The 26,431-nt window shown below is 44.4% G+C and overlaps 1 protein-coding gene across 1 annotated transcript in view; it reads right to left on the bottom strand.

Moving 5' to 3' along the window:
* Nucleotides 1–26,431, bottom strand: part of MAN1A2 (mannosidase alpha class 1A member 2) — a 199,672-nt gene that overhangs the window by 80,180 nt on the left and 93,061 nt on the right. The window contains exons 4-5 of the mRNA XM_059720326.1: nucleotides 10,085–10,203; nucleotides 9,345–9,425 (exon numbers count right to left, since the gene is read on the bottom strand). Of these exons, the coding sequence (XP_059576309.1) occupies nucleotides 9,345–9,425; nucleotides 10,085–10,203 (200 nt within the window). The remainder of the gene's footprint in view (nucleotides 1–9,344; nucleotides 9,426–10,084; nucleotides 10,204–26,431) is intronic.

Here is a 26,431-nt window from a genome sequence, read left to right as displayed (position 1 = left end):
GACAGATACCCTGGTGCAAAGGACATGGTGGATGCAGCCACCAGAAAATACCCATCATGCAGAATAAACATAAATATAACCCAGTTACAATATCAGCCCCTTAAAGCCCTTCTATTGCAGTGGGGCCAAAAAAGGAGTGATGCTGTTGATATAAAACTATGTTTGCCTTCGCTTTCCAAACTTTAGATGCTGACTAGAGTTTAAATGAAGCAATTAAGTCTGTCCAGTGACAAATGACAATTATCAGAAATCCACTAAATATAAAATGCACTAAGACGAACCTTTCAGTGCTGCTCTATACTATATTGTGCACATGTGTGTTAGCAGTTTGCATTCAGAAAGAAAACTGACCTTGCCTTTGGGAAATGAAATTGTGAAGAGTCACAGAGCTCTAACCACTTATAAACAGAAAATGTATTAGTTCATAATAAACTGAATTCAAATCTTTATTTGATAGGAGAGCCACAATATTCTTTTCACTAAGTTTTACTTCTTGGTAAACTATTACAACAGATGAACCCTTTTTAAGGCACAGCAAGGCCTGTTTTCTGCAAACAGCTCATAAAACATCTTTCACTAGCTGAAACCTGTACTTTATATATTTAAGTCAATTGTAAGAAAAATGTTCATTCTATTTCAGTTGGCCTACATCAATATAGGTTTATTATAAAATAAATTTCCTGAATATGCTCCCTATCAGTTTTCTGGGAACAGGTTATTTAGATTAACTGTGAATAGGGTATCAGGTATTCTGCAGATTTATACCTGTTTAAAAAACAGATTTCAGAATAAATTTATCCACATGAATTAAGTTATCATCTCACTCAGAGATGTCACATTGATGGTGGTTATAAAAATGAGAAGACATTCATCTTAAAGGACTGCCTTATATTTGAGACTGGTAAAGGTAAATGCAATAAATCAATGAGTATTTATTCCATGAATATTAAATATATACATAGCCTTGTTCAGAGAAAATAAAATTATAAACACATCTATTATATTAATGAATTAACAGTAGATGAAAACACTGTCACAAAAGGTATAAATGTCATTCTTCTTCCCAGCTTGCAAATGCCATTAGAATATAATTTGCTTTGTTCTTCTAACATGCTATAATTTTTCAAGGCATAGCAACATCACAAAGTACGTTTAATGGGGGTTTTTCAGGCTTCTTTAATACGAAAAGACTGACCTGGTACCCAACACTAGAATTTTGTCATTCCAGATCATGCATGTTTTAAAGCATTTTATTTGTTAGCTGCTGCTGAGGATTTTTTATTTGATTTTACCAATCAAACTTGGAGCTTCAATAATTACTGGTTAAGTCTCACAGGACACGTCTACAAGAGACACTTAATGTGCAGCAGACTGATTGACTGTGCATTAGTGTCGCAGCAAAAACCACACTATTATACTAATGCACAGTAATTAGCCTACTGCACATTAACAGTCACATAAAAAGCATGTGATTGCACTAATGCATAGCAGGGCAGCCTACTGTGCATTTATATAGTACTTCCTTTTGCAAGTGCTAAACTTAATATGCAGTAGGCACTGCACATTAATCAACATATAGACACACCCACATTGTGAGAATTAAGTAGCTGTGCAAGTTGAGGAGTGGTCAGAAGAAAGAGTCCTTTATCTTTCTGTACAGTAGTTGTTTATAATAGACAATGTTATGCTGTCTGCAAAACTGGATTACTTCTGCACAATACACCCTCACAAAGCACCTTGAGGCTTACAGGTGAATAAGCTAAGTGCTGAGGCAAAGCACCAATAAAAATAAATACCACAAAGGAATTTTAAATTCTCAGCCCTCTGTTTATCTTTTTAGAGCCAGGGCACCCCTCAAACACTTTTATAAATGAGGCACTACCTCCAGTTGAGAACCAGTGTTGGTGCTGCCTCAACTTATTTCAGTGCTTCTCAAACTGCTCTACATGCCTGCTGCACAGCCAGCCTGGGAAGGGCTCTGGTTCATGCACATGATCCTGCTGCATTAGTTTTCTAATCAGCCTAAAGCAGGCAGGAGCTTCCTCATGCTGTAGCCCTTCCCAGTCCACTCTCATTCTCCCCCCCCTCCAAAGCACTTTCTGGAAATACTCATGCAGGTAGAACTGTCCTGCGTGCCTCTGTTTCCAGGAGGAACACAGGGAGTAGGGGAGAGGGAGGGTGTGGGACTGAGAAGGGCTACAGCACCAGCCATCTCTCTTGTCTTCTTTAGGTTGATCAGAGAGCCTTAATAAAAGAGGAGCGTACAACAGGCAGTTTTACCTGGCTGCAGCCATGGCAGCAATGCCTGCATCACAGCACCCTTGAGGGGGTTTCACAGCACCCTGGTTGAGAACGACTGTACTAGACAACGCTGAACTAGGAACAAAACTCAAGAATTCTGTTATCCAGAATTCTACTTGCCTAGATCTCAGGGGCAGTGCAACAGGAAGAATTTGCAAAACTAGAAAGGTAAGAGGCAAGGATGTTTGTGGGAGGTATCTTTTATTGGACCAACTGCGTGGTTGGAAAAGACTTAGAAATGTTTTCAGATGGAGCAGATTCCTCATCAGGTTGCATGTGAAAGCTTGTCTGTCTATCCCAACTTAGCATTTGGTCTAAAAAAATCCTTGCCTCTCGCATAATTTCTGGATCAGCACTAGTCCACGAACAGGGGCATCTCGGGCTTGAAAAGAACATCAACCGAGTGGCAAGTTTTGGTTGGTGCCCAGAGTTGAGAAAGGATGTAACGAGTTTCAGTCAGAATTACCTGCCATGTGCTTTCAACAACCCTGATTGTACAATTCAACAGAGGGTGTTAAAACACCAAAGAATTGATGGCCCCTAGACACACCTCCAGATGGATTATATAGGGCCACACCTAAAGAGCAGAAGAGGTAATGCATATTGACTTGTCATTATAGATTGCTTTATGAAGTGGGTGGACGCCATCCCCACTCATAATTGCATGGCAAAAACCATGGCAAAAATAGTAGAACAAATATTTTCCTACTGAGGAGCCCCTAGAGTCCTGGATAGTGACCAGGGACCCCACTTTGTCAGTCAAGTAACCAGTGAAGTGTGTTTGGCATTCAATATAAAACAAAAGCTTCATATTCTAGGGAATCCCCAAAGTTCAAGATTAGTCGAATGCAGCAACTGGACCATTAAAAGCACCCTGAGGAAAATGGTAAATGTATCTGAACCGGATTGGGATGAGTGACTGCCACTCATCTTGATGGCCCCCCATGGCTCAAAGGCCAGCCATCGGGTAACTCCCCATCTGGCCTTGACAGGTTGCAATATGAGACTCCCCGAAAAGTGATGGGTCGACTGCGACATCTCCAGCGACTGGCAACCAAAAATCCTCACCGAGGCATGGGTGAACCAACTGATGGAGAAAATAAAAGCGGTACAAGTGCAAGTGGCAAACACTTTAGGTGTGGAAACCTTACAGATGGACAAATATTTTGTGAGGCAGAAGAATATCATCAAATGGAACATAGGTGACAGAGTGATGTATCAATCATTTGCAGAGAGAAACCATGCTCTCTCACCTTTATGGCTAGGACTGGCTTACATTATTGATAAAGCTAGTCCCACCGTACATGTCACTGAGATTAACCGTAACAAAAGGAAGATAAAAAAGATGGTTCCATTCATCACAGTTAAAAGAATGGAAGAGTACCAGCTAAAGGTACAGGTTTATATAATTTCCTGTTTCTTTATTGCAGCTCTAAGCATGAGACTGACAGAGGGCATCTGGGGAATATGCACTATGACCTGGCAGCAGAAAGGAGGAGGAGGATGCTAGCTAGTTGTTCAGAGCCATGAGAAAAGTGCAACGAACTCCCAAATGATCAAGTAAAAGACATCTGTCTTTCTGATGGTGACCCAGGTCTCGGACCCAGCAGCACTGGAATCAGTAGCTGTGATGCAGTGGCAGCTGGAGCCATGGTCACTTATGCAGTATGATGGGAGTTAACGTCACTCCACAGGAAGTTCCAAAGATAATATTACCAAATCTCTGGGCAGGGAGGGGGAGGGAATCACTTGCTAGGCAAGTCAAGCTTGGCTTCCAGTCAGTGAGGTACCCAAAATGAATGGATGCTTTTGAACATTTTGTCCATAAGTCTATGCATTACACAGTTCTCCATGTGTAAAATGCATATACCTTTCCTCTCACTTGGGCCAGAAAAAAAATACTGCCAAATGAGGCAGATCAGCTGTGCTATGATGTCATAGCACAGCTGATCCACTTCATTGGGTGAAACACACATCACCCCTTGTTCCACCCTTGATGGTCTAGGACAAGGGACAATGCAATCTTTCCACTTTCTCTGCTCAGTCAGAACTGTCATCTGCATCAGCTGTCACCTGGGTCCATTTCCACCCGCAGATGTTACAAAGATAAATCCATTAATGTTTGTGAGGTGCCCAGACACTACTCTGATGGATACCACAGACAAGGCAAAGAATAAAGGTCTTAGACTAAGTGCAAGGCATGTGGCCACAGAGTGAGTAATAAAAATAAAAAATAAACACTAAAATCAGCAAGTCTTTGAGCATTGATTACTCAAGGATGTGAACATTACCCAAACTATGCAGTGAATCAAACTGATTTTCTGCAGAAGAAATAATGTGCGATTACGTAAGGAAAAAGTGCAACACAACAGCAGGATACATAAGGAGAAGGGCACATAATTAGGACTGAATGGACTACTTAATTGATGCGCCTCATTATTCCTAACAAAAATGAAATCACAATCTTAAACACAAAAACTGTTAAATATGAAGTTTACTGAGTGCATGTGTTGCAGGGCACCTTGATGCTCTGCTCCTAGAGAGTGGAAACTGCCAGGGAGAGAGCGCCCTGGCAGAACATAACAAGTACAGCTGTGGGTTGCCGGGGCAACTAATGTGAGTCAGCTGGCCAGAAGGGTGCAGGGCCGAGCCCTTATAAAGCCCAGGGCTGAAGCCAGGCTAGCAGTTCCCTGCCAGCAACCAGAGGGGCAGGAGCTCCTGCAGTTAGGACGCGGAGAGAAGCCTAACAGCAAGTACCGCTGTGACATGGAGCAATGTTGTTATAGCCATAGGGTGTGTGTTGAGTTATAGCCAGGAGGCTTGAGTTTATGTTTGGTTGTGAGACTACACCGGTGGTTTGGGTGAGGCTGTAGGGGTTGGAGGCGGCCTCATAGGGACCCACAGGGGGTGGGACCCCGCTGCCAGTGAGGGCGCAGTATTCTAAGGGGGAACCCCAGTGGTATGGGAACCCCGGTGCCAGTGAGGGCACAACTTGCGAGGTGCATAGACCCCAGCCCCAGAGAGGGGCAGCTTTGAGAAGCCCCAGCGCGGGCACAATGAGCCCCAGAGAGGGGGCCATACTATTAGGAAGCCCAGTAGGGGCACAGCAAGCCCCAGAGAGGGGGCCATATTATTAGGAAGCCCAGTGTGGGCACGGTGAGCCTCTGAAACAGGGCTAGTGCTGCGGAAAACCCCAGAGCAGAGTAGAGTGCTGCGGTTGCCCCCAGGGAGAGGGGGTAGTGGCACGGTGAGCCCTGGGAGAGAGGGGGTAGCAGCGCGGTGGGCCCGAGAGTCGGGGCGTTACCGAGAAGTCCCCAGAGTGGGCGCAGAGAGCCCCAGACGGGGGGCTGTATTTTAGAAGCCTGAGTTCGGGCAACACTACAGAGAAGGCCCCAGAGAGGGGCAACGTTATAGGGAGGCCCCGAGGGGGCTCGGAGAGCCCAAGAGAGGGCAGCACAGAAGAGGAGGCCCCAGAGAGCGGGGCAAGAGTACATAGAGGAGGCCCAGAGAGACGGGCCGTGTACATATAGAGAGACATACCAGCGTCTATCCCATCAGCGAGGCTTGGGGTGTGATATTAGGGGTTGGTAGGAGCCACGCGTAGCCCATAAGGCTAGGGTGCCTGGGGAGCACCCATCATACCGGGAGACCCCAAGGGGGTCCGGGAACACACGGGGACAGAGGTCCCAGCTTACCGTGCCCAGGGAGTCGTACAGCAGCCTCCCAACTTTATCTAGTCATCAAACACGTGGTGGGCGAGAATTTGAGGGTGCCCTTGGGCCGATTTGGCACAGTGAAGGGGCCGTAAGGAGATCACGGCCCCCCTGAAGGACCCCGCTGTGACAGCATGTTAATATATGACATCTGAATTTCCCAACTGCATAAAAATTGGAAGAGCAGTGTAAAGCGGAAGCATCCCATACAATATAACCTGAACTGTGACCTTGATGGGATACTAAGAGAACGTGGAAACATTTCACTTCCTAGATGGGGTCTAGGCAACTACCACTTTCTCAATGTCCCACTACCCTTAATCAGGACTCCTGTTCGTACATTTTAATGGAACCATCAGCCTGGCCCATATACAGGATATTTATAAAGTCCTTGTGCAACTTTAAACTTCAATAACTTTGGATGTATACATGACAGAAGCAAACTGTAAATGGCAACTGAAAGCAGAATTCATTAAAGTTTTAACATAATACAGGTCAAATTTCTAGATTGCCACATAACCACCATCTTTTGAGATGCATCGTTCAATCCAATTTTTCAACTCGTACAAAACATTTTCTAGATGCTGCTGAGTAATTTAATGAATTGCACTTGTGATCCTTGCCCCATTCATAGCTTACATTATGGTAAAAACCTTAATTAATTATGTTTTCAATCACTGTTTACAAGTTTGCTTCTATCATGTGTATATCCAAAATTGTTAAAGGACTTTATAAACACCCTGTATAGTAGTACTGATTCAAGTTTGTAGAAAATGCGTTATATACACATTGCATCTCTCCACTGTTTCTATTAGCACAATCAGAATTAAAAAGAGGCTAACAATGCACACCTTAAATTATTTTCCTATTGTTTATGCATGCAACCAAAGGCAAATAACTCCCAGTCCTACATGAATGACGCAACAAGCTACTGGCTTTTCAACAGGAAGCAAAGTGATTGCAATGGGTGAAGTCTCCCTGACTGCAATTACCAAGTCTGATGTACAGAAAAATCTGTTTAATTTAACACTCCAAAGGGATTGATAATGATGATGACTGAGTAAGTATCAGTAGTTAGACATCTTCAACTTCTCATAGTATGTTACAAGACATAGTACAGAATTTTTTTGACTGTGTGTGTGTGTGTGTGTGTGTGTGTGTGTGTGTGTGTGTGTGTGTGTAAAAACAAGAAGTCCAAGAGCAAATTATATGCTCTCTGACTCACTATATGAGAATGTACGATTATACCGTTAAATGTGTAATGTACAACTTCTTACTAAAATAGTTCAGGATGCTTGCCATATAAGAATTGCATGATTATGAAGTAAAATAAATCAAAAAGCTTCTGCTTTGCATTTTTATATGCACTCATCAATAAAATAGAGGACAATTCTTCAAAATAAAAAATGAAACAGTTGACTGTCTGTCTTGTTGAGCCAAGAAAAGCTACAGAGAATCTACTGTTTTGTGACAGATTAGTTGGCTTGACAGGTGCTATGAACATCATAAGCAACTCTCCCTATGCCTGAAGAAAGGCATTTGTGCCTGAAAGCTTGGAAAAAAACAATTTTTTCCAACTATTTAGTTGGTCTAATAAAAGATATCACATTTACCCAAAGAACCTAGTCTGCCTCTGAACATCAGCATCTTTTAAAGGCAACTTATTAACAGGACATATTTTATTATGATTTAATATAAATCAACAGGACTGTGGTGGGGATTCCTGTGCATTGGCTAAGACCACAAGAGCAACAACCACTTAGCCCGGTGACTTATTAACCAGATTTCTCTGTACTTGTGCTCAGGAAAAGGGTTGCATTTATTTACAGTAAAAGCTGTGTTACCTGGCACCTTACAAGCCAGCATGCTCTATTAACCGGCATGCCGGCTTGTAAGGCAAAAGCGAAACCGGAAGTGCCCACTGTTAGACGACCTTTTGGGCACAAGGTACCTTCCCACAGGTACAATACAAAGTTCAGGAAAGGTACATTGTGCCCGAAAACTGACTAAGATCTCTCCCAATCATGCAGCTGGTCCAATAAAAGATACTACCCAAAAAATGCTTGCTTTCACAGCCATGGCTGATATTTATGGGCAATAACAGCAGACTCAGGGACTGAAACAAGCTATTGAGAATACAATCCCTATCTACACTAAGAAAACATATAATTTATGAAAACATGTTAACTATTATGTTTTAAGTAACAACATAAGGCTAAGTTGTGTTTAAAGTCACACTGAGAAATGCAAGTGGGTTTGGTGGTTGTGGTTCACCTATGCTAACACCTTTTTGAAACAACTGTCCTTTTCCAAACTGAGAGTAAATAAAATATTAGTAAAACCATGTAAGAAAACACATCACTTAACATTTTCCCAGTGTAGAATAGGCTGAAAGGCATTTGAATTGCTACCACCAATACTGTTTCATGGATGAAGAGGGGCCTTTATCACCTTCCTTTACCAGCTCTAAATGTATTAAACATGAAAAACAAACCAGAACACATGTCACCATATAACACTCATTCACTGCTTGACCTAGGCAGGATGTGCATAAATCAGAGGTGAAATGCTGAACTGATTTAAAAAATTTGTTTTTCAATATACCATGCAAGCTATGTAACTGTGTATAAGGTTAGGTGATGTCAATTCAGTCCAGGCTGTGTCAATATAATTTACCTACCAATGCTAGCACAGAAGTCTGGTGAGAAGAGGATAAAAGAAATAAGGTGTGGGAATGTGATTTAGATGAAGCCTAACATAAAACAAGTATAATTCACGATATATAACTGCAACTCCCATTGCAGCTGTGGAATGAATTTAATCCAGCATTTCTCATTCTTATCCAACTGCTGTGGCAGGATTAGTTCTCTACAGAAAAGATTCTGAGAAGATTATCAAGAGCTTCTGTCTTTGGAACACAATATCCTTGGGAGGTGATTAACTCTGATTAGCTGAGAAAAAAATCTTTGTGGAACATCTTGAAAATAATGTATTCATAAGCACCTACATCTCATGACTGAGCACTAGGGGCTGAAGCAACCACTTATAGAAGTGGATGCAACATCTACTGGACTCAAGAGTCGACATTGAAGATGACCTGAAGCAAAGAAAACTAGAGATGGTACAACATGCTCAAAGTTCTGATAAAGGGACCTCCGTTAACACAAAGATATTATGCAAAAATTGAGTTTAGATTCCATGTTCCCTGAAGAGTTACCTCACTCAACTCATCCTATTGGCTCCAAAACAGGTGAAAACCCAAGAAGTTTAAACCTGCCAGTTTACAACTTCCATCTGAGGACCATATTCATTTATTTATGCTTTCCTTACCTCTTGTCCTGAAAGATAATAAGCTGCTAAAAGTCCACCAATGAAACGTATATTGACCTCAAAAACAGACACCTCTGAATTCTGGAAGACAGAAAAAAACAAATATTGAAATGTTTCCCTACAGAATAATCAATTTATCAAAAGAAACAACTTTATGGGAGGGATGAACTGCATCCAAAACCAACATGCCTACAAAGAGCTGCATTATACCAGATATTTGGATTCATTCAGAGGACCCCTGCCAAGTCTTCATAGTAACACCACCATGAGGTACTCTTATCCACAGGATGTTGATAACCCCTAGGAAGTACTCAACAACCTTCTAAAATAGATTTGGTCTATCACTATTAATTAATTTATGAGGCATAACTACACTGAAAAACATGGGACACTAAGAATTATGTGGAAATATTAATTATAAAATTGCATTGCTTCCATCTTTAATTAAATTCTAAAAGTTGGCCACAGTATTAAGGCTATAATTAAATATACATTATATTTAAGTTTAAAAAGACACACAAAAAGAAAATACGTTTACCCCAGAAGTTGATTTACAAGGTAAATGAACCAAAGTTATGGAAGGTAAGGTCAGTCAGTCATCCCTACTGTTCTAAATCAAGAAGGCTCTGATTCTAAGAGGGAGTACTTAGAAATTTGATATATTTTTAAATTCTTATTGCACATTTTCTGAAATATAACTTTAAAGGGATTAGTGAAAGAATAGTACAAGTACTACTCACCACCCCAAAATCAAGGTTTTTGTCAATCCACTCTTGTCCTTCTCTGAATTCATCATGAAGCCCCATAATATAGAGAGTATCCAATGCATCAACTATGGTAGCACCCATTTGCGAGTTTCCTACAAGCAGAAAAATAGAACTTCTATTACAAGTGACAAGGAAAAGAAATTACTTGAAGAGGTATTAGAGGTTAGATCAGTAGCAACATGAGAATACCAGGAACAGTCGCACAGTAAACTAGAATTTAGCAGTTTCCTGAAAACTATAGACTTTTCTTTGCAGACTTTAGGTACACTGCTGAAGGCACCTGGGTTTTGTGGAAAAGGGGAGACTAAAACTTAAAATGACCATCATCTGCTTTCCTTCACCACAAGATGAGCAACCATATTATTCAACACACATAAGATCTGTAGGAACACTCAGCTTCAAATAGCACTAGGAGATTCCTGGACAGGACTAGGGACAGAGTGACCTATGTAAGATACAGTAACCAATATCTGCAGTAATATCTTACATTTGCCAATGCTTACTTTAAATTGCACTGAATTTGGCTAACCTCAGAATTTGCAAATTGCACAACTTAAGACCATGTTACAGGTTACCCTTAAACCACCAAAAAGGCATTTAAAATGGGAGCATTCACCTGTTAAAGGGTGTTAACCTGTCATAAGTACCCTCAAAATGTTTAACGATAAGCCACTCAAAACAAAGTTTCTTTGAAACATTTTAGCCATTCCATCATTCCAGGATGTTGTTTGAATGGTCAGGCAAGGTAAAATGCTCTGGACACCTCACCTTCTCTCAGTGTGGAGAAGGACTTCATTCTCTAGGGCAGTGGTTCTAAGCCTTTTTTGCACCAGGACCCATTTGTAAACATCAATAGCCAGTCCTAACCCAGTGTCCTTCACTCCTGACCCACTGCCTCCCACCCCCAGTGTCTGGGGCAAGAGGTGGGTGTGTGGGGAATGGGGGCCCTCAATCAGCCCCTAACTGACTGGAACTCTGCCAGCCTGCAAGGGAAAAGCCATGGTTTCCCGTGTTTTTCTCCTTTACAGAATTCATTTTTTAAAGTTTGTTGATTCATTTTTAAAGTTCACTCATGACCCTTTCATATAGTCTCATGACCCACTTTTGGGTCGTGACCCATGGACTGAGAAACGCTGCTCTAGGGCTCCTTGCTGAGTCTCCCTTCACCTCCCTCTGGCTCTACTTCCAAGCTACAAGCCAACAACACCCACCCTACCCCACCCCAGATGGACAAGAGTCCTGGCTCCTGTCCGTGCCACTGCTCACTGGCCCTGTAATGGCAAGTCACAGTTCTGAAGATGTGAAACAGCCCTAAAATACAACACATAGTATAACTATAAAATTAGAATTAACTTTGTTTGACCCCACCAGGCCAAATCTAGACCATAGTTTCCAACAGGCAAGATCCAGACCCATCTCCAGCAACAGGGTAAAATGTAATGGCACTGTGGAAGCAGCAGTAATATTAACAGTGTTGTGTCAGCTCAGGGAGCAATAAGGATTAATATGCAGCCATGGCTTGTCATGCCCCAACTGGGTTCCATGCTCTTCATCAATGGGCCTTACCCCCACATTCCCAGTTCCTCCCACAGGACAGATAACTTGACTCTGTAGGAAGGATCCAGCCCATGAGCTGTACCTTTGACACCCATGTATTAAACAGATTGTTAAAACATTTTTATCCTTTATGAGAAGCATGACTCACTTGGGAATATATTTTACTTGATTAATTATGTTGTTCTGTGAGCAAAGCCTAAATTGTTATACAGCGCATCCACTGGGGGCTGGATTGGGGAAGTTGTTTGTCTTACATGTGGGATTGCTTTGAATATTTGAATATGCAGCCATGGACCAAAAGAAGGTTGACTGCTGGACCAGCATCATAAAAACGTAGCAGTTATGAAACTTAAAGATGATGCCCAATTGCCTGTATTCCATCAACAACTGTTGCATTGGAAAATGAACACTGGAATGTGGAACATACAATGCCTATAGCAACCCAGAGCTGAGCAAACTGTAGTCAGTGAACTTGTAAATACAGATTGGGACTATGTCTGGTACAAGAAATAAGAGGGATAGGAAGCGGTGAAATAGGAGCGAATGATTCAACAGTGTATTATAGTGGGGAAGAAAACAAGCATCAGTGTGGAGTGGTTTTGCAGTGAACAAGAAAATAAAACAATCTGGTGATCTGCAATGGATTTATATCAATTAATGAGATTATATGCAATTTGAATTAGATGCAAGCTATTTAATGCACATGTGATTTACATGCACCCGAGGAACAAAGCAAAGATTTTATTTTATGAAGAACTGGTAACTTGTCAAAAACTATACCCAAAACATGATATAAAATTAGCAATTGGTATGCAATTTCTTAAAATTAGCATTTAAAAAAAAAAAACAACAAAAAACCAGGAAAAAATGTATTGGCTAACAATTGGAAAGAAAAGTCTATGTGAAGAAACAAATGAAAATGGAAGAAGACTTCAAAGCTTCACAATCTCCAAGAACATGAACACATGCAGTATGAACTTCTCACACAAAGATATACACAAGCAGACATGGATTTCTTCAGATAGGCACACAACAAATCATACTGTCCATATAGATAAAAGGCATAATAATAGCATCAAGAATGTGAGGTGCTTTAGAGGAGCTGAGTGAGATACAGATCATACTCTAGTGATTACATCGGGGCGGGCAACTATTTCAGGAGGAGGGCCACTTACCCAGTTTTGAAAGGCTGTCAAGGGCCGCGTGGGTAGCCCCGCCCCTTGACAAGTACCCCTCCCCCTGGTCACCATCTTGAGACCAATGTCCCAATGTCTTGGGATCAATGTCCCAGGCCCAGCATCAGTGGGGCCCAAAGCAGGGCACAGGCTGGCAGGGGTCTGTGGAGCCGGGCTGGGCTGCACCAGCAGGGAGAGGGGGGAGCTGGCCCGGCTCCATAGAGCCCCTGCCAGCTGGGACCCCGCATTCCTGCCACCCTGCTCTGGGCCCTGGGACACCAGTACAGGCCCCGTGCTGCTGCTGGCTCCCGCACCTGCTTACTCCCAGTGTCCCCCAGGTCCACAGTACAGGTGGGGCCTCGACCCCCTGCTCGCCGGCAGAGAAGAAGCTGGTGCTGAGCGTGGGAAAAGTGGCTCCTCGCCTACCCCATGGCCAGCACTCCCTGCTGCAGGTGCTCACAGCCCACACGGAGCTGTCTGGAGCAGGCACAGGCAACCCCACGTATTGCAAGCAGCTACAGCGTGGGGCACCAGCCATGGGACGAGCAAGGGGCCGCTTTTCACGGTGCTCAGCAACAGCTTGTAACCCAGCCCCGCTGCCAGCCTGGGCTCTGCACTGGCTCCGGGCTCGCCTGTCAGTGGCAGCAGCTGTGGCCCCCCCGCTTGCCACACCAGGCAATGTTGGCTGCTCCTGCCCACCCAGAGCTTGCACACTGGGCAGCCCACAGGCAGTGGTGGCAAACACTGCCCAGAGCATTAAGCAAGGGGGGGCCACAGCTGCTGTCGCCATGCACAGCCCCGATGGGCAAGCCTGGAGCTGGCATGGGGCCCAGGCTGGAAGCAGGGCTGGGTTGCAAGGTAGTGCTAAGTGCGGGCAGGGGAAAAAGCGGCCCCTCGCCCACCCTGTGGCCGGCGCCCCGCGCTGCAGCCACTCACAGCCCACCTGGGGCTGCTTATGCCTGCTCAACCTGACCCTTTTGAGGGGAAAGGTAAAGTTCTTCCTTGAGACTCCCCCAAGCAACAGCCTTTTTCAGTCTCCCTCTCCTGAGAAGACCCCCTCCAGCCACTCCTAGCATGGCTTCACAAGAAGCAAGCCTCTGGCTTTCAGACCCCGACTCTTCTCAGTCCCTGGTTTTCCCCATGATCCATAGCATCCCCACCTCTGGAAGTTCCTTCTTCACAATTAGATCCTGGAAAGCAGGAAGGGTTTTCTTCTTCTAAAGGGGAAGGATCAGAGGCCAACATCCCAAACAGCACAGCAGACTCTGCTTCAAAATAACCAGTCTTTATTGTGCCATTCCAATTCCCTCTCTCCACCCTGGGACCTTCTCTCCTGGTACACCCTGGCACCTTATATCCTCAGGTCACTCCGAGCTCATTCTCTTCAGGGTTAGTCAACCACACTTGCAACAAAACAGTTACAAGTCTTAACATGAGGACAATATCACCCAATACAATGAAACATTATGACACCAGGAAACAATCAAATAGCAGTCTCTGTGGCCTGCTGTCAAGGCCCAGACTGCCATCTGGCCCCAAGATGAAAGGGGTATCTAGATGTCCTACTTAGGGAACTATTTACAAGCATTCTTTACAGTAAAGCCTGCCCACACTGAGCCTCCCAAAGTGCTCCCTACCAGAACTACAGGCTAGACTCCAGTTTACTTAGCCTCCTTTGCCAGAAGGTACAACAGGAAAAAAGGTTTTAAAGCACAGGTAAGCAAGGTAAAGGACAAACAAGGGAATGTATTCATGGAAAAGGATCAAGTTATAAAAGTGATGAAAGCAATACTTTGAAGAGCTTTTGAATTGTAAGGAACTAGAGGAGATACTGGACAAATATGTAAAGGTCATTCAAAAGAATGGAACTGGAAGAACAAAAAAAGACCCTGACATAGGAAACAGTAGCTACCAGATGGTCCAAGAATTCAAGCATCTTGGATCATTGCTGACTGACACAAATGAGACTACCTGGGAAATCTTTGCAAGGATCCAGAATGGGAATAACGGAGCCACAGTCCTTAAGAGACTTTTCAGGTCCAAGATATAGGTTTCCCTCTCTTTCTGTGGATTCTATATGTGCAAATTCACTCTTATATGATGACCCTTTTATACCAAAAATTTGTTATATGCGAGGTAAATTCACTAGAGATGCCCCGATACATCAGTCCAATATTAGATTGGTACTGATACAAAGAAAATTGGCTGTATCAGACATCGGCTTAATCGGCCCAATAATTTAGCCCATAAATGCCCACGTGCACACAGCCGCAGTGTAGCATTCAGGCAGCATGAAGAGCTGCCTCCAACTGGTAACTCCACTGTGGTGGAAGGGGAGGGAAGGGATGTGGGGGGCGCAGATCATCCCTCCCCTGCGGTAAGGGGGGGGGGGGCAGGGGCAGGCACTACTCGGCCAGGGCGGGGAGGGGTGCAGGATAGACCTGTGGCTTATCCAGGGGGGAGGGGCACTCCTGCTGCTGCACACACCCCAGGAGGACACAGAGCTGTATGTGCCCCCATATCTATGCAGGGTGGGGCAGGGCAGGCAGGCTGCAGCTGCGGGCTGGAGCCAGGGCTACGCTGGGCTCTTCTCACTAGGGTCTGGGTGAGGGGCAAGGGCTACGGAGGGTGCTGGAGCCATGCCTGCCCCAGCCCTCCCTCACTGCGGGGGCCTCGATCTGCCCCCACCCCAAGCCTCTTCCCTCCCCTACGCTCCTTTCCCCTAACAGACTTACCAGCTGGACGCTGCTCTACAAACTGCCAGGCTGCATATCAGCAATTGAATCGATATTGGCCAATATGGCTGGTCAATAATTGGCCACTGGTATTGGCCCAAAAACTCTTTATCAGTGCATCCATAGAATAAAAATACCATATGGGCATGCAGGGAGAAAATTAGGAAAGTCAGGCCACAATTTGAGATAAAACTGGCAAGGAATATAAAAGGCAATATAAAGGGATTCTATAGGTATATCAAGACTGAGAGGAAGACCAAAGAGACTGTAGGTCCCTTTTGGAATGCAAAATGCAGCTTAGCCATGGAGGAAACAGAGAAGGTTGAACTACATAATTACTTCTTTACTTCAATCTTCACAAACAGGGACAAGTATTGATAATCAGGGATCCAGGTTTTCCATTTCCCACGGAAAAACCAAGTAAACTATAGATTTTACCTTTTACTAGAGATAAACATGGATTTCTTGTTTTACCAGAGAAACCTGCAGATTTTGCAATTTTGCAATGAGCTCCCTGAAGACTGGCAGAGTTCTAGCCTGGAGGGAGCGGGAGGAAAGCTGTGAGACAGGGGGCACCACATGCATGTATATGCACATGGCCCCAGGCAGCCTGCAGAGCAACTCCAGCAGGTAAGTGGGGGGCAAGAGGGGGATTGAGGCCCCTGTAGGGAAAGAGGGAGGAAGCTGGGACCGCTGCCCAGCTGGGCAGTGCTTGGGGCCTGGGCCCAGGGCCACAATGCGCAGCTGCAGGGTCCCAGCAGGGAGCAGGACAGGGCCATGGGTGGCTCATCCATGGGAGGGGGAGAGGGCCAGCTCCCCGCTGCCGCATGCACTCCCAGGGTTAGGGTGGACCTGCACCTCCCAGATCTGTACATGGGGTAGGCACAGGCCACGGGCTCCCGCTCTGCTTCCCTCCCCTGGGGCCTCCACAGCCCAACGGGCCCAACCCAGTGCAGCAGGGAACAGCAGGACTGTGCAGGGATCTCCCCAACGCTGACAGCTCTGCACTGCCTTGGCAACGCACCTTGTGCACATGCTGCTGCTTTGAGGTGCGCAACCCCACACCGCTGTCCTCACTGTGGTCCTGGGCTCAGGAGGCACATTGCCAGGACAGAGCAAAGCTCGCAGTGGCGAGCAGCTTCTCCATGTGGCCCTGCTGTTTCCTGTTTCACCCGGCCATACCCACTGGGCTACAGAGGACCTGGGGCAGGGAAGCAGGGCAAAAGCCCACAGTCAGTGTCTGCCCTGTGTACAGATCTGGGGGGGCGCAGGTCCCCCCTACCCCCCAGGAGTGTGCATGGTGGTGGTGGGGAAAACCCCTCCCAACACACACAAGCCTACAGTAGGCCGCAGGGTGGAGCGGGGTCAAAGGGCTGTGGGGGTCTTTTAATTTTAATCACAATTTGGGGTATTTTATTAGAGAATTTGTGATTTTTTAAATCGGGGAAAACCAGGATGAGTGCTGATATCAGGCACAATAGGCAGGACAACTAGGGAATGAGTCAAGCAACCTTGGGTAAAGGCAGAACAAGTTACTTAGAAAAGCTGAATGGTTTCAAGTTGGCAGGACTGGGTAGAACTAAGATACTCCAGGAATTGGCTAAGGCATTATCCATCCATCCTCTGAGAATCTGTAGAGGTCAGATGAGGTCCCATATGATTGGAAAAGGCCCAATATAGTGCCCATCTTTAAGACAGGGAAAAAGGAGGATCTGGAGAATTACAGACTAGTCAGCCTGACCTTGATAACTGGAAAGATAATAAAGCAGTTCCTCAAGAAATCTCAAGGAGAACAAGGTAAAGCACCTCAAGGAGAACAAGGTGATCAGAAACAGCCAGCATGGATTCATCAAAAACAAGTCATGCCTGACCAACCTGATTTCCTTCTATGGGACGATGACACTTAGCAAGGCTTTTGATACTGTCTCCAATAACATTCACATTAACAAGCTAAGGAAATACGGACTAGATGAAAGTACTGTATGGTGGATACCAAACTGCTCAGATCAACATGTTAAATGTCTTAGTTAGGAGGAAGTATCAGTAGGGTTCCCCAAGGCAACGCTGTGTGTCCAGAAATATTGTTTAACATCTTCATTAATTATTTGAACTAAATGAGATACTAACAAAAACAGTCTAACAAAGACAGATGATCTTCTAGAGGACTGGAAAATAGTGAATGTTTTACCACTATTTAAAAAAGGTTTCAGGAGTGATCTAGACTAGTCACATTTGCATACTCAACGTTGGCTGAAATAATTACCCAGAATACCATATAGATCACATAACAGCATCTAAACAGCATGGTTTCAGAAAAAGAATAGTGCATTTTTACAGTGACCATATACCTGTTTTTACTGGGACAGTCTTGTTTTAAACTCTTGCACTGGGTATCACACATTGGTTTGATCAAATTATCACTTTTGTCCTGTTTTCAGCAGGACACCCAAGATACATGTTTAAAATGGCACTGTCCTCTGGCACTCCTCACCCCCACCTCCCATAACTGAGTGAGTCTATGTTAGAGGGCAAGGGGCAGAGTGCCCATTTTGACACTCCACAAATATGGCCCCTGTGCATATTACTAACCTATTTGAATTATCTGAATGGGTCAATAAGAGATCAGATAACGGAAACTGGTTAGCAGTTTATTTAGGTTTTCTAAAGGTTCTACCAAAAGGTCATTGGCAGGGCATTAGCAATGACCTTATTTCCCCTGTTTTTTACCTGTGACTTATTGTAGGGTGTTTTTGGTTTTGTTTTCTAAGGCTGTAGACAAACTTTTCATCTGAGGCAATCCTAATTGTCCAGACTTTTTTGACTTTGATCAAAACAAAAGCAGCACAGTCCTTTATACATGTAGCCTTTCCAAACTGCACTGCTGCTGTTCCTCTGCCAGTAGGTAGCCAGGGAGAGCACACAGCCCGAGAGGCTTGTCTCTGGAAAGAACAGTACTTTAATAAACTTCAACTAACTTACGTAAGCACAGAGTCTCCAAAAAAAGAGCTAGCACATTTCATCCGGATTACTTCATAGGTACTTGAAGTGAGACAATGAGTGTGAATGTCTGAAGGATCCAAGGACAAAGGCATTGTCCCAAGAAAAATGCAACATCTGTTTACTACTTAATGGTACTTCCTGGCTCTGGTGTGCATGAGGGATTAGAGTGGCCAATGACTAGGACTCTTTGAATAAAATAGTTGGCTGGGAATGTAAGAACAAGGACTAGAGAAGCTGAGAAGCCCCTAGCAGTCCTATGTCACACACCCTTTTATGCCCATGGATACTCAAACTGCAGGTGAGCCTCCAAGAGGTAGCAATGTTCTAATGTGGGCCAAACTTTTTGGCAGTCCTGCCACAAAGTAAATCCTGTGCTCTCCCCAAGTGACGCATTAATCCCCTTTCCCTGCTTGATGTGCTGTTCTGCTTTGTCCATGAATTGTTCTCCCTGCCCAATTTGCTGTTCTGCTTTGTGTTCCCTGCCCAATCTGCTGCTCTGCTTTCTACTCCCTGCCCTGTTCTCCTGGTCTGCTCTGCTGCTCTGCTTTCTACTCCTTGCCTATCTGCCACTATGATGCCTAGTGCTTCTCTAATTTGCTATGTGCTATCATCAACAGCAGTCCCTCGATTTGAGGATCATCTCTACCAAGGCTCCATGATAAGTTTTGAGATGACTTAATAGTCTTCAGATACCTAAAGTGTGGTTATAAAAGAGAATGGTATTCAACTGTTCTCCATCTCCAAGAGACAGGACAAGAAGTAAGTCTTAAATTGAAACAATGGAAATATAGGCTGGATATTAGGAAACTCTTCCTAACTATGAGGTTGGCTAAGCGCTTAAATAGATGACCTACAAAACTGTAGAATTTTCATCATTGGAAGTTTTATAAGAGCAGGTTAGATGAACATCTGGAGGAAATGGTTTAGACTGGGATGATCCTGCCTTAAGCCAGGGGCTGGACTAAATAGACCTCCTGAGGTCCCTTCCAGCCCTATTTTTCTACGATTCTATAAAACATCTCACTACATTCTGAAAAGGAAGTCATTTCCATGAACAATGTACAACAAATTCAGAACTCCTCTATTTACCAAAGCAGAACTATTGAACAGTGATACAGACAGGATATTATAGCCCCAGTAAAAAAATAAATAAATAAATAAATTACAAAACATGAAAATTAAAAGGAAACAATTATCCACCCATTTCCTTTCCTATCTCTAATGAGGTGTTGACAATAAAGCTGCCAAAAAACACTTTTTAAAGAAACTCTTAATGGCTCACAATTACTAAGATAATGCTTAAGAAAATAGTTTAATGAACTACTGAAGAATGGAACTTAATTCCAATGTGCAAATAAGCAGCTCAAAAATCAGCCAACAAAAACATGCAGTTTATATAAACTGCCATACATGATTCAGCAGAGCTATTAAATGCAATGAGTAAACCTTTAAACTACAATGAAACATACTGTCTTCAGCATTTTAGATCAATTAAAAGAAGCAGAACAAAACATAACTGTTACTTGCTTGGCATCTCTATTAACATACCAATAATGGAAGCAACAAGGAAGAGAAGGCCTAATTTTCTATATGAGACTCGACAAGTGTCTCATTTTTAAGAAGCACTAAAAAACTATTACTATAACACACAGCAAACTGCATGACAGAACCTTGATCAAAAAATCAGATCTAGTATCCTAAACTCTGTAGTATGCTGCCTTTTTTAAATTTTATCTAGGCCAGTTTCCAGTCGTGACAAAGCCAAAGTTCAAATGAAAATTTACAGTTAAGATGGAATCTCTATATGCCCTGTTCATATGTTATCCCTTTAAAGCAGGGGTTTTCAACATTTTTGGAACAGTGTACCCCCGGTGGCTGGACATGAAGCAGGGAGGGGGCACAGACAGACATGGAGTGGGGGGAAAGGTGGATGGCACACAGCTAAATGTGAAGCAGTGGCAGCCACCCCGTGCAAGCTTCCCCCACCCACCGCGTATGGCCAGGCGGGGCATAGCGGCGCTCTGTCCCCACTCACCCACGCATACCTCCTAGAGCCTTCTAAACCCAGTTGACAACCCCTGCTCTAAAGCATCCACTACTAGTACTATCAGAAACACAAAAGTGGGGTGGTGGACTGCTGATCTGCCCCAGTATAACGCTTCTTATGTTATGTTCTTATGTTCCAGTCTAAACTCTAGGATCCTATGAAGCATACTGAGCTCACTAGGAGACATAGGTGCTCACTATTTTTATAACTGAGCTACTTATGCAGATATCCAAATATGAACCTTATTTGGACTCCTCTTTTATGCTAGCACTTATGGCAAACATAATTGCCCTATTCTCCTCTCCACATTGGATGGTACTTGAAAGGTTCAACAGCTTCTCTGTGTCAGCAAACTCCACCACTCCACCAATACTGTGCAACAACAGTAGGCACAGAGATGTAGGTTGTTGCCCTGTTGGTCTAAGGACACAGGCAGACAAGGTTCTTTAGGTGAATCTGATAGGTTTTATTAGACCAACTTAAATACTTGGAAAAAATATTTAAACAAACTTTCAGGTTTAAAACCTTTTGTCAGGCTGAGGAAGTTTCTGCAGTTGGTGTGTGCTCTTCCTGGATGGAATGAAAAGTAAAGAAGCCAGAGGCTGGGCTGGTATGCATACAAGATAGGCAGTCAGTGAAGATGTAAACTGAGGAGTCAGTAGGTGACAGACAGGCTGGGTGTGGGGGGAGAAGGGGAATGAATGTAGCAGTTAAATAGTGGAGAGGTACCTGGGGAGTCAGATATCAGGCAGGTTATAATGCGTCATAAATCCAATGTCTGTATTTAGTCCATGATTTTTAATATCCAGGAGGTTGATGAAGTGGAGTTCATAGGCTCATCTCTGAGAAGTGTTTTGTAAGTTTCCTTTGAGGATCAGGATTGAGAGATTGGAGAGAGTGGTTTTCTTGTGAGAAATGTGTCCCCACAGATAATGTGCCCCACCCTGCCACCCTGCTCTGGGCCCTGCTGGTGCTGGCCGGCGTGACAAGCCGGGGGGGGGGGGGGGGGGGCAGAGGGTGTTGCAGCAGCTGCCACCGCACACAGCGCCAATGGGCAAGCCTGGAGCCAGTGCGGGGTCCAGGCTGGCAGCAGGGGCAGGTTACAAACTGGTGCTGAGCGCAGGGAAAAGAGGCCCCTTGTCCGCCCCGTGGCCGGCGCCCCGCATTGCAGCTGCTCGCAGCCCACGTGGGGCTGCCTGTGCCTGCTCAGGACTGCCCCGTGCAGGCTGTGAGCACCTGCAGCAGGGAGCACAGGGCGGGGAAGGGGCCACTTTTCCTAGCACTCGGCACCAGCTACTTCCCTGCTGGCAAAAGGTTTTTAAACCTGAAAGTTTGCTTAAATATTTTTTCCAAGTATTTAAGTTGGACTAATAAAAGATATGAGATTCACCTAAAGAACCTTGTCTGCCAACAGTAAGCACAGTAACCCAAGCAAGCAACACACAGAAATGATTAGACACCTGACTCATGAACAATTTAAATCACCCAATGCCAATCTTAATTCAACCACCCCCATTTCTGACAATGAGTTCAACACAGCTATTAAAGCAATCAAAACTTGGAAGGCTGTTGGACCAGATAAGATATTTCCAGAATTTGTTACCAAGCTCAAAACCACAATGAAAACATGGCTTCAGAAATTCACGCATATGTCCAGAAAGCAACAGACTTCCAAAAATCAGGAGAAAAGCTGGTATCATTGCAATCCTAAAACCCAACAAACTACTGGAGGATCTAAAGAGCTATTGACCCATCTCACTACTCTGTGTTACATACATACTTATGGAGCACAATAATAAAATGTAATATTTTTTTCTGTAATAAAATACAGAACATTAGTGATGCCCAGCTCTCAAAAGACCTAGTTGGCTTTCCAAAAAAAGCAGTGTACCACTGACCAAGTTACATTACTTATATCTGACATAGAAAATGGATTTGAAATGAGGCAGAAAACAAGCCTGGTCTATACAGACCTTATAGCCACCTACTACACTGTATGGTACCAAGGCCTCAAATATGAACTGCGCACTATGATACCTGACTGAAAGCTACGTGCTTTCATCATGAACATGATCTCTGGAAGATGGTTCAAACTCAGTACTAGCTAAGAAGGAAAAAAAGCAGAGTATAAATTGAAGAACGGAGCCCCCCAAGGGTCACCAATATTTTTCAATGTATAGACCTCCAACTTCCCACATGCATCTAAGTCAGGGGTAGGCAACCTCTGGCACAGGTGCCAGTGTGGCACTCAAAGGCATTTTGCTTGGCACGCATGGCTCTGGATGGATGGGGAGAAGGGGCTGGGGCTACACAGACACAAGGACCAGGCTCTTCATGGATCCCCTGCCATCTGCCCTGGAATGCCAACATCTTACAAGTTGAAGTTGCAGGTGTTTTTGGCTCCCTGCCCAAAAACATTGCTGACCCCTGATCTAAGCGATTTATATACGCTGACGATGTTGCCATAGTAGCCCAAGGAACAGAAATGAAAGAACTGGAAAAGACACTGAGTACTGACATGGAACTCAATGCTGACTCTTCTCCATAAGTGGTACTTAAAGTTGAGCATCAATAAATCAGCATCATCACTCTTCCACCTGGACAATCACTGAGCAAAGGGAACACGGAATATCAAGGTAGGCAACCAAATCCTTCCTCAAGAGCACAACCCAACCTACCTAAGAGTCGCATTAGACTGTTCCCGCACATATAAACATTACATTCAGAAGGTCAGCAGTAAGGTCTCTGCACAGGTAGCTGCCTTAAGATGTTTAGCCAGCACAACATGGGGTGCCAATTTCAAAGTGCTCAGATCTACTGCACTTGCCATTGTTATATGTCCCAGCAGAATATTGTGCTCCCGTACAGTCCAGAAGTGGTCACATTGAAAAGCTTGACACTGTACTTAACAGTGCACTGAGACCCATAACAGACTGCACAACTTATACACATGCAGATGTACTCCCTTTACTCTTGGGCATTAAACCAAGTGATACAAGACAACAGACTCTAACATCACTACTGGCAAGAAAGGGAAGAGATGATGAAAAATCACCTGCTCCATCAACTGTTAACTGAAGACCCAAACAAATGGAGCCCTGAGAGCAGGGGTGGGCAATTATTTTGGCTGGAGGGCCACTTAATGACTTTTGTTGAGCTGTCAAGGGCCTCAAGGGTAGCCCCACCCCTTGACAGGTGTCCCGCCCCCTGATCATCATCTTAGGACCAGAAGTCCCATCCCTAACTCTTAAGCTTTACCACTGAAAGTCTCGTTCCTTCCCCTCCCCCCGGAAGTACTCCTTTTTGGAGGAAGGGTTGCCATCTTGGAATCAGAAAAAAGCAAATCATATATTCAAAATCAAACTTCTCCTATAACATATTTTAATTTTTTTTTACAATATTTTTGTCCTTATTTACATGCATTCGCATAATAGCTCAAAATAAAATCTTACTTTTGTACATTGTGTGGGGGGTTGTGTGGGATTTTGGGAGGAAAGGTATGTGGGGTCTGTGAAGGGGTGTTGGTGTGTGGGGGGATAGGGAGCTGTTGCAAAGGAGTGTGGGGCTTGTGGGGGATAGGGGTGGGGTTTGTGGGTGGCTGTGAGCTCCCTTGCCACACACCCCCCCGCCCATAGCGCACAGCTCCCACCGCCAGCAGCAGCAGCCGCCCCTTAGGGCACTCCTGGTCCACGGCAGGCAGAGCCCCCCAGCGGTGCTCCGTTCTGGCTGAATCCCAGAAGCAGCAGCACATGGCAGCAAAGAACCTGCCTGGTCTGCTATCGCATGCCTTCAAACCAGACCGGACTGGCTCCGTGCCAGCACAGGGGCTCCCAGCACTACAGGAGAGAGCTGTGCATCACTGGGCTGCCTCGGCTCTGTGCCTCCACATGTGGCTTCCAACACTCCAGCAGGGAGCTGCATGTGGAGATCACTCAGCCCAGTGATGCACAGACCAAGCAACAGGGGGTTGTGAGCCATCGGGCCAGATGGGTTCTGTGCCTCCACATGCTACTCCCCATTGGAGTGCTGGAAGTTCCATGTGGAGACACAAAGTTGGCCCAGTCTGGCCCAATGATACACAACTCCCACCTGTAGTGCTGGGACCTCCACGTGCTGGCATGAAGCCAGCCTGATCTGGTTTGAAGGGGCATGCCAGTGGGCCATGCAGACTCTATGCCACTACATGCAGCTCCTGGGATTCAGGCAGAGCCACACACCACTGGGGAGCTCTGCCTGCAGTGAACCAGGAGCACCCTGAGGGCCTGCTGCCAGCTAGTGCCACCAGCAGCAGGGACTGTGCCACAACAGGGAGGCCCACGCACCCCCACAAACCTCACTCCCACCCATCAGGCAGAAGCTCCCCTCCCCCTTCACCAGCTGTCCAGTTGCACACCATTGTACTCCATTCCTCCACAAGGGACTTCCAGATGAAGTGTTGAGAGCCCCACAGAGGTGGAAGCATAGAGCCTGCCCAGTCCAATGGTGCATGGCCTCTGAAAACCCACCTCTCGCTGGCTTTCAGAGGGGCAGCCATGGGCTGATGATAATTGTTTTTTGGAGGGGCCCCATGGGCTGGATAAAATGGCCTGGCAGGCCAGCCCATGGGGTGTAATTTGACTGCTCCTGTTTTATACTAACACCAGCTTCCCCATTGGACACAATTTTGACATAGAAACATGGGTCAAGCTGAAAAGACTGAGAACACGATATGGATATTTCAAAACAATACTTCACAAGATGAATATTTTGGACAACTCCTTGTGTGAATGCACTGTCTGATGCACAGCACTGTACTTAATCAAAAGCTGCAATCTTTACAAATGCCCAGATAGGGTAGATGGAAACTGCACATTGAGCGAGTATACCAGAGTGGCTCACAAATTTGGAAATTGATATCTGACACTATATGAAAGAAGAACAACAGCTTTTCTGTGCTGCCAATTTTCATGTGGTTCTTCAGTTAAATTTCATACTCTTGGCACTTATTTCAATTCTCAGCCCAAGCATGATCAAAATTTGAGATGAAAAGTTTTAGATTGTGATTTTTAGAAGTTTTAGACTGCAGCTCTTTTGTATTTTCTTCTTGTTTTTTCTCTATCTTCCGCCCTTATTTTCTTTTTCAGAGAGAAAAAAAGAGACACTAAATGCAAAAAAATTTGTAATTTCAACTTTGAGATGTTGTATGGAAAAAGAGATACAAAAAAACCCAAGAAAATGTTGGCACCCTTGGCAATTACAATGTACCTTTATAAAAGTTAATATGATGAGATATTGCTGATAAGCAATGTGACCTGGACGAAGATAAGGAAATAGCTTTGAATTTCTTAGTTCTTTTGTACATATAAGAGAAAAATAATATTTTACAATATTACAGATGGCACATGTAGCAACACCAATAATTAATACTATCTGGCATTTGGTGTTAAAAGAATACAGTTTTCATTGCTTAAATTTTTTTCAAAATGTCACCATTCAGGCTGAGATTTTCCATGCTGGGTATTCTAGCTCAAAGAAATAGCCTGAAAGTTTCAGTTATTTCCAAAGAAGAGTCTGGAGGAAAAACTCTTTGTTTTACTCATCTTAAACTGGTTATACAATTTTTTTGATCAATTCTAATACCTGCAAAATTTGGAGTAGGCACTTGAAATGCAGACAAGAGAGAGAGAAGCCAACACTGCTAAACAATAAGTCACAAAAGGATAGGGGAAAGGGAGAAGTATAACACTGAAAAAGTGTGAAGTTGTGGGAAGAGTGGGAAGCCTGTGGGGAAGACTATGACCATTTTTGTAAGTGATGAGTTGAATCA

This window comes from Alligator mississippiensis, chromosome 1 (assembly GCF_030867095.1).
Source record: "Alligator mississippiensis isolate rAllMis1 chromosome 1, rAllMis1, whole genome shotgun sequence".
In the NCBI taxonomy this organism is placed as follows: Eukaryota; Metazoa; Chordata; order Crocodylia; family Alligatoridae; genus Alligator; species Alligator mississippiensis.
The sequence above is the reverse complement of the archived record's forward strand: the minus strand, read 5'-3'. Positions and strand labels throughout refer to the sequence as shown.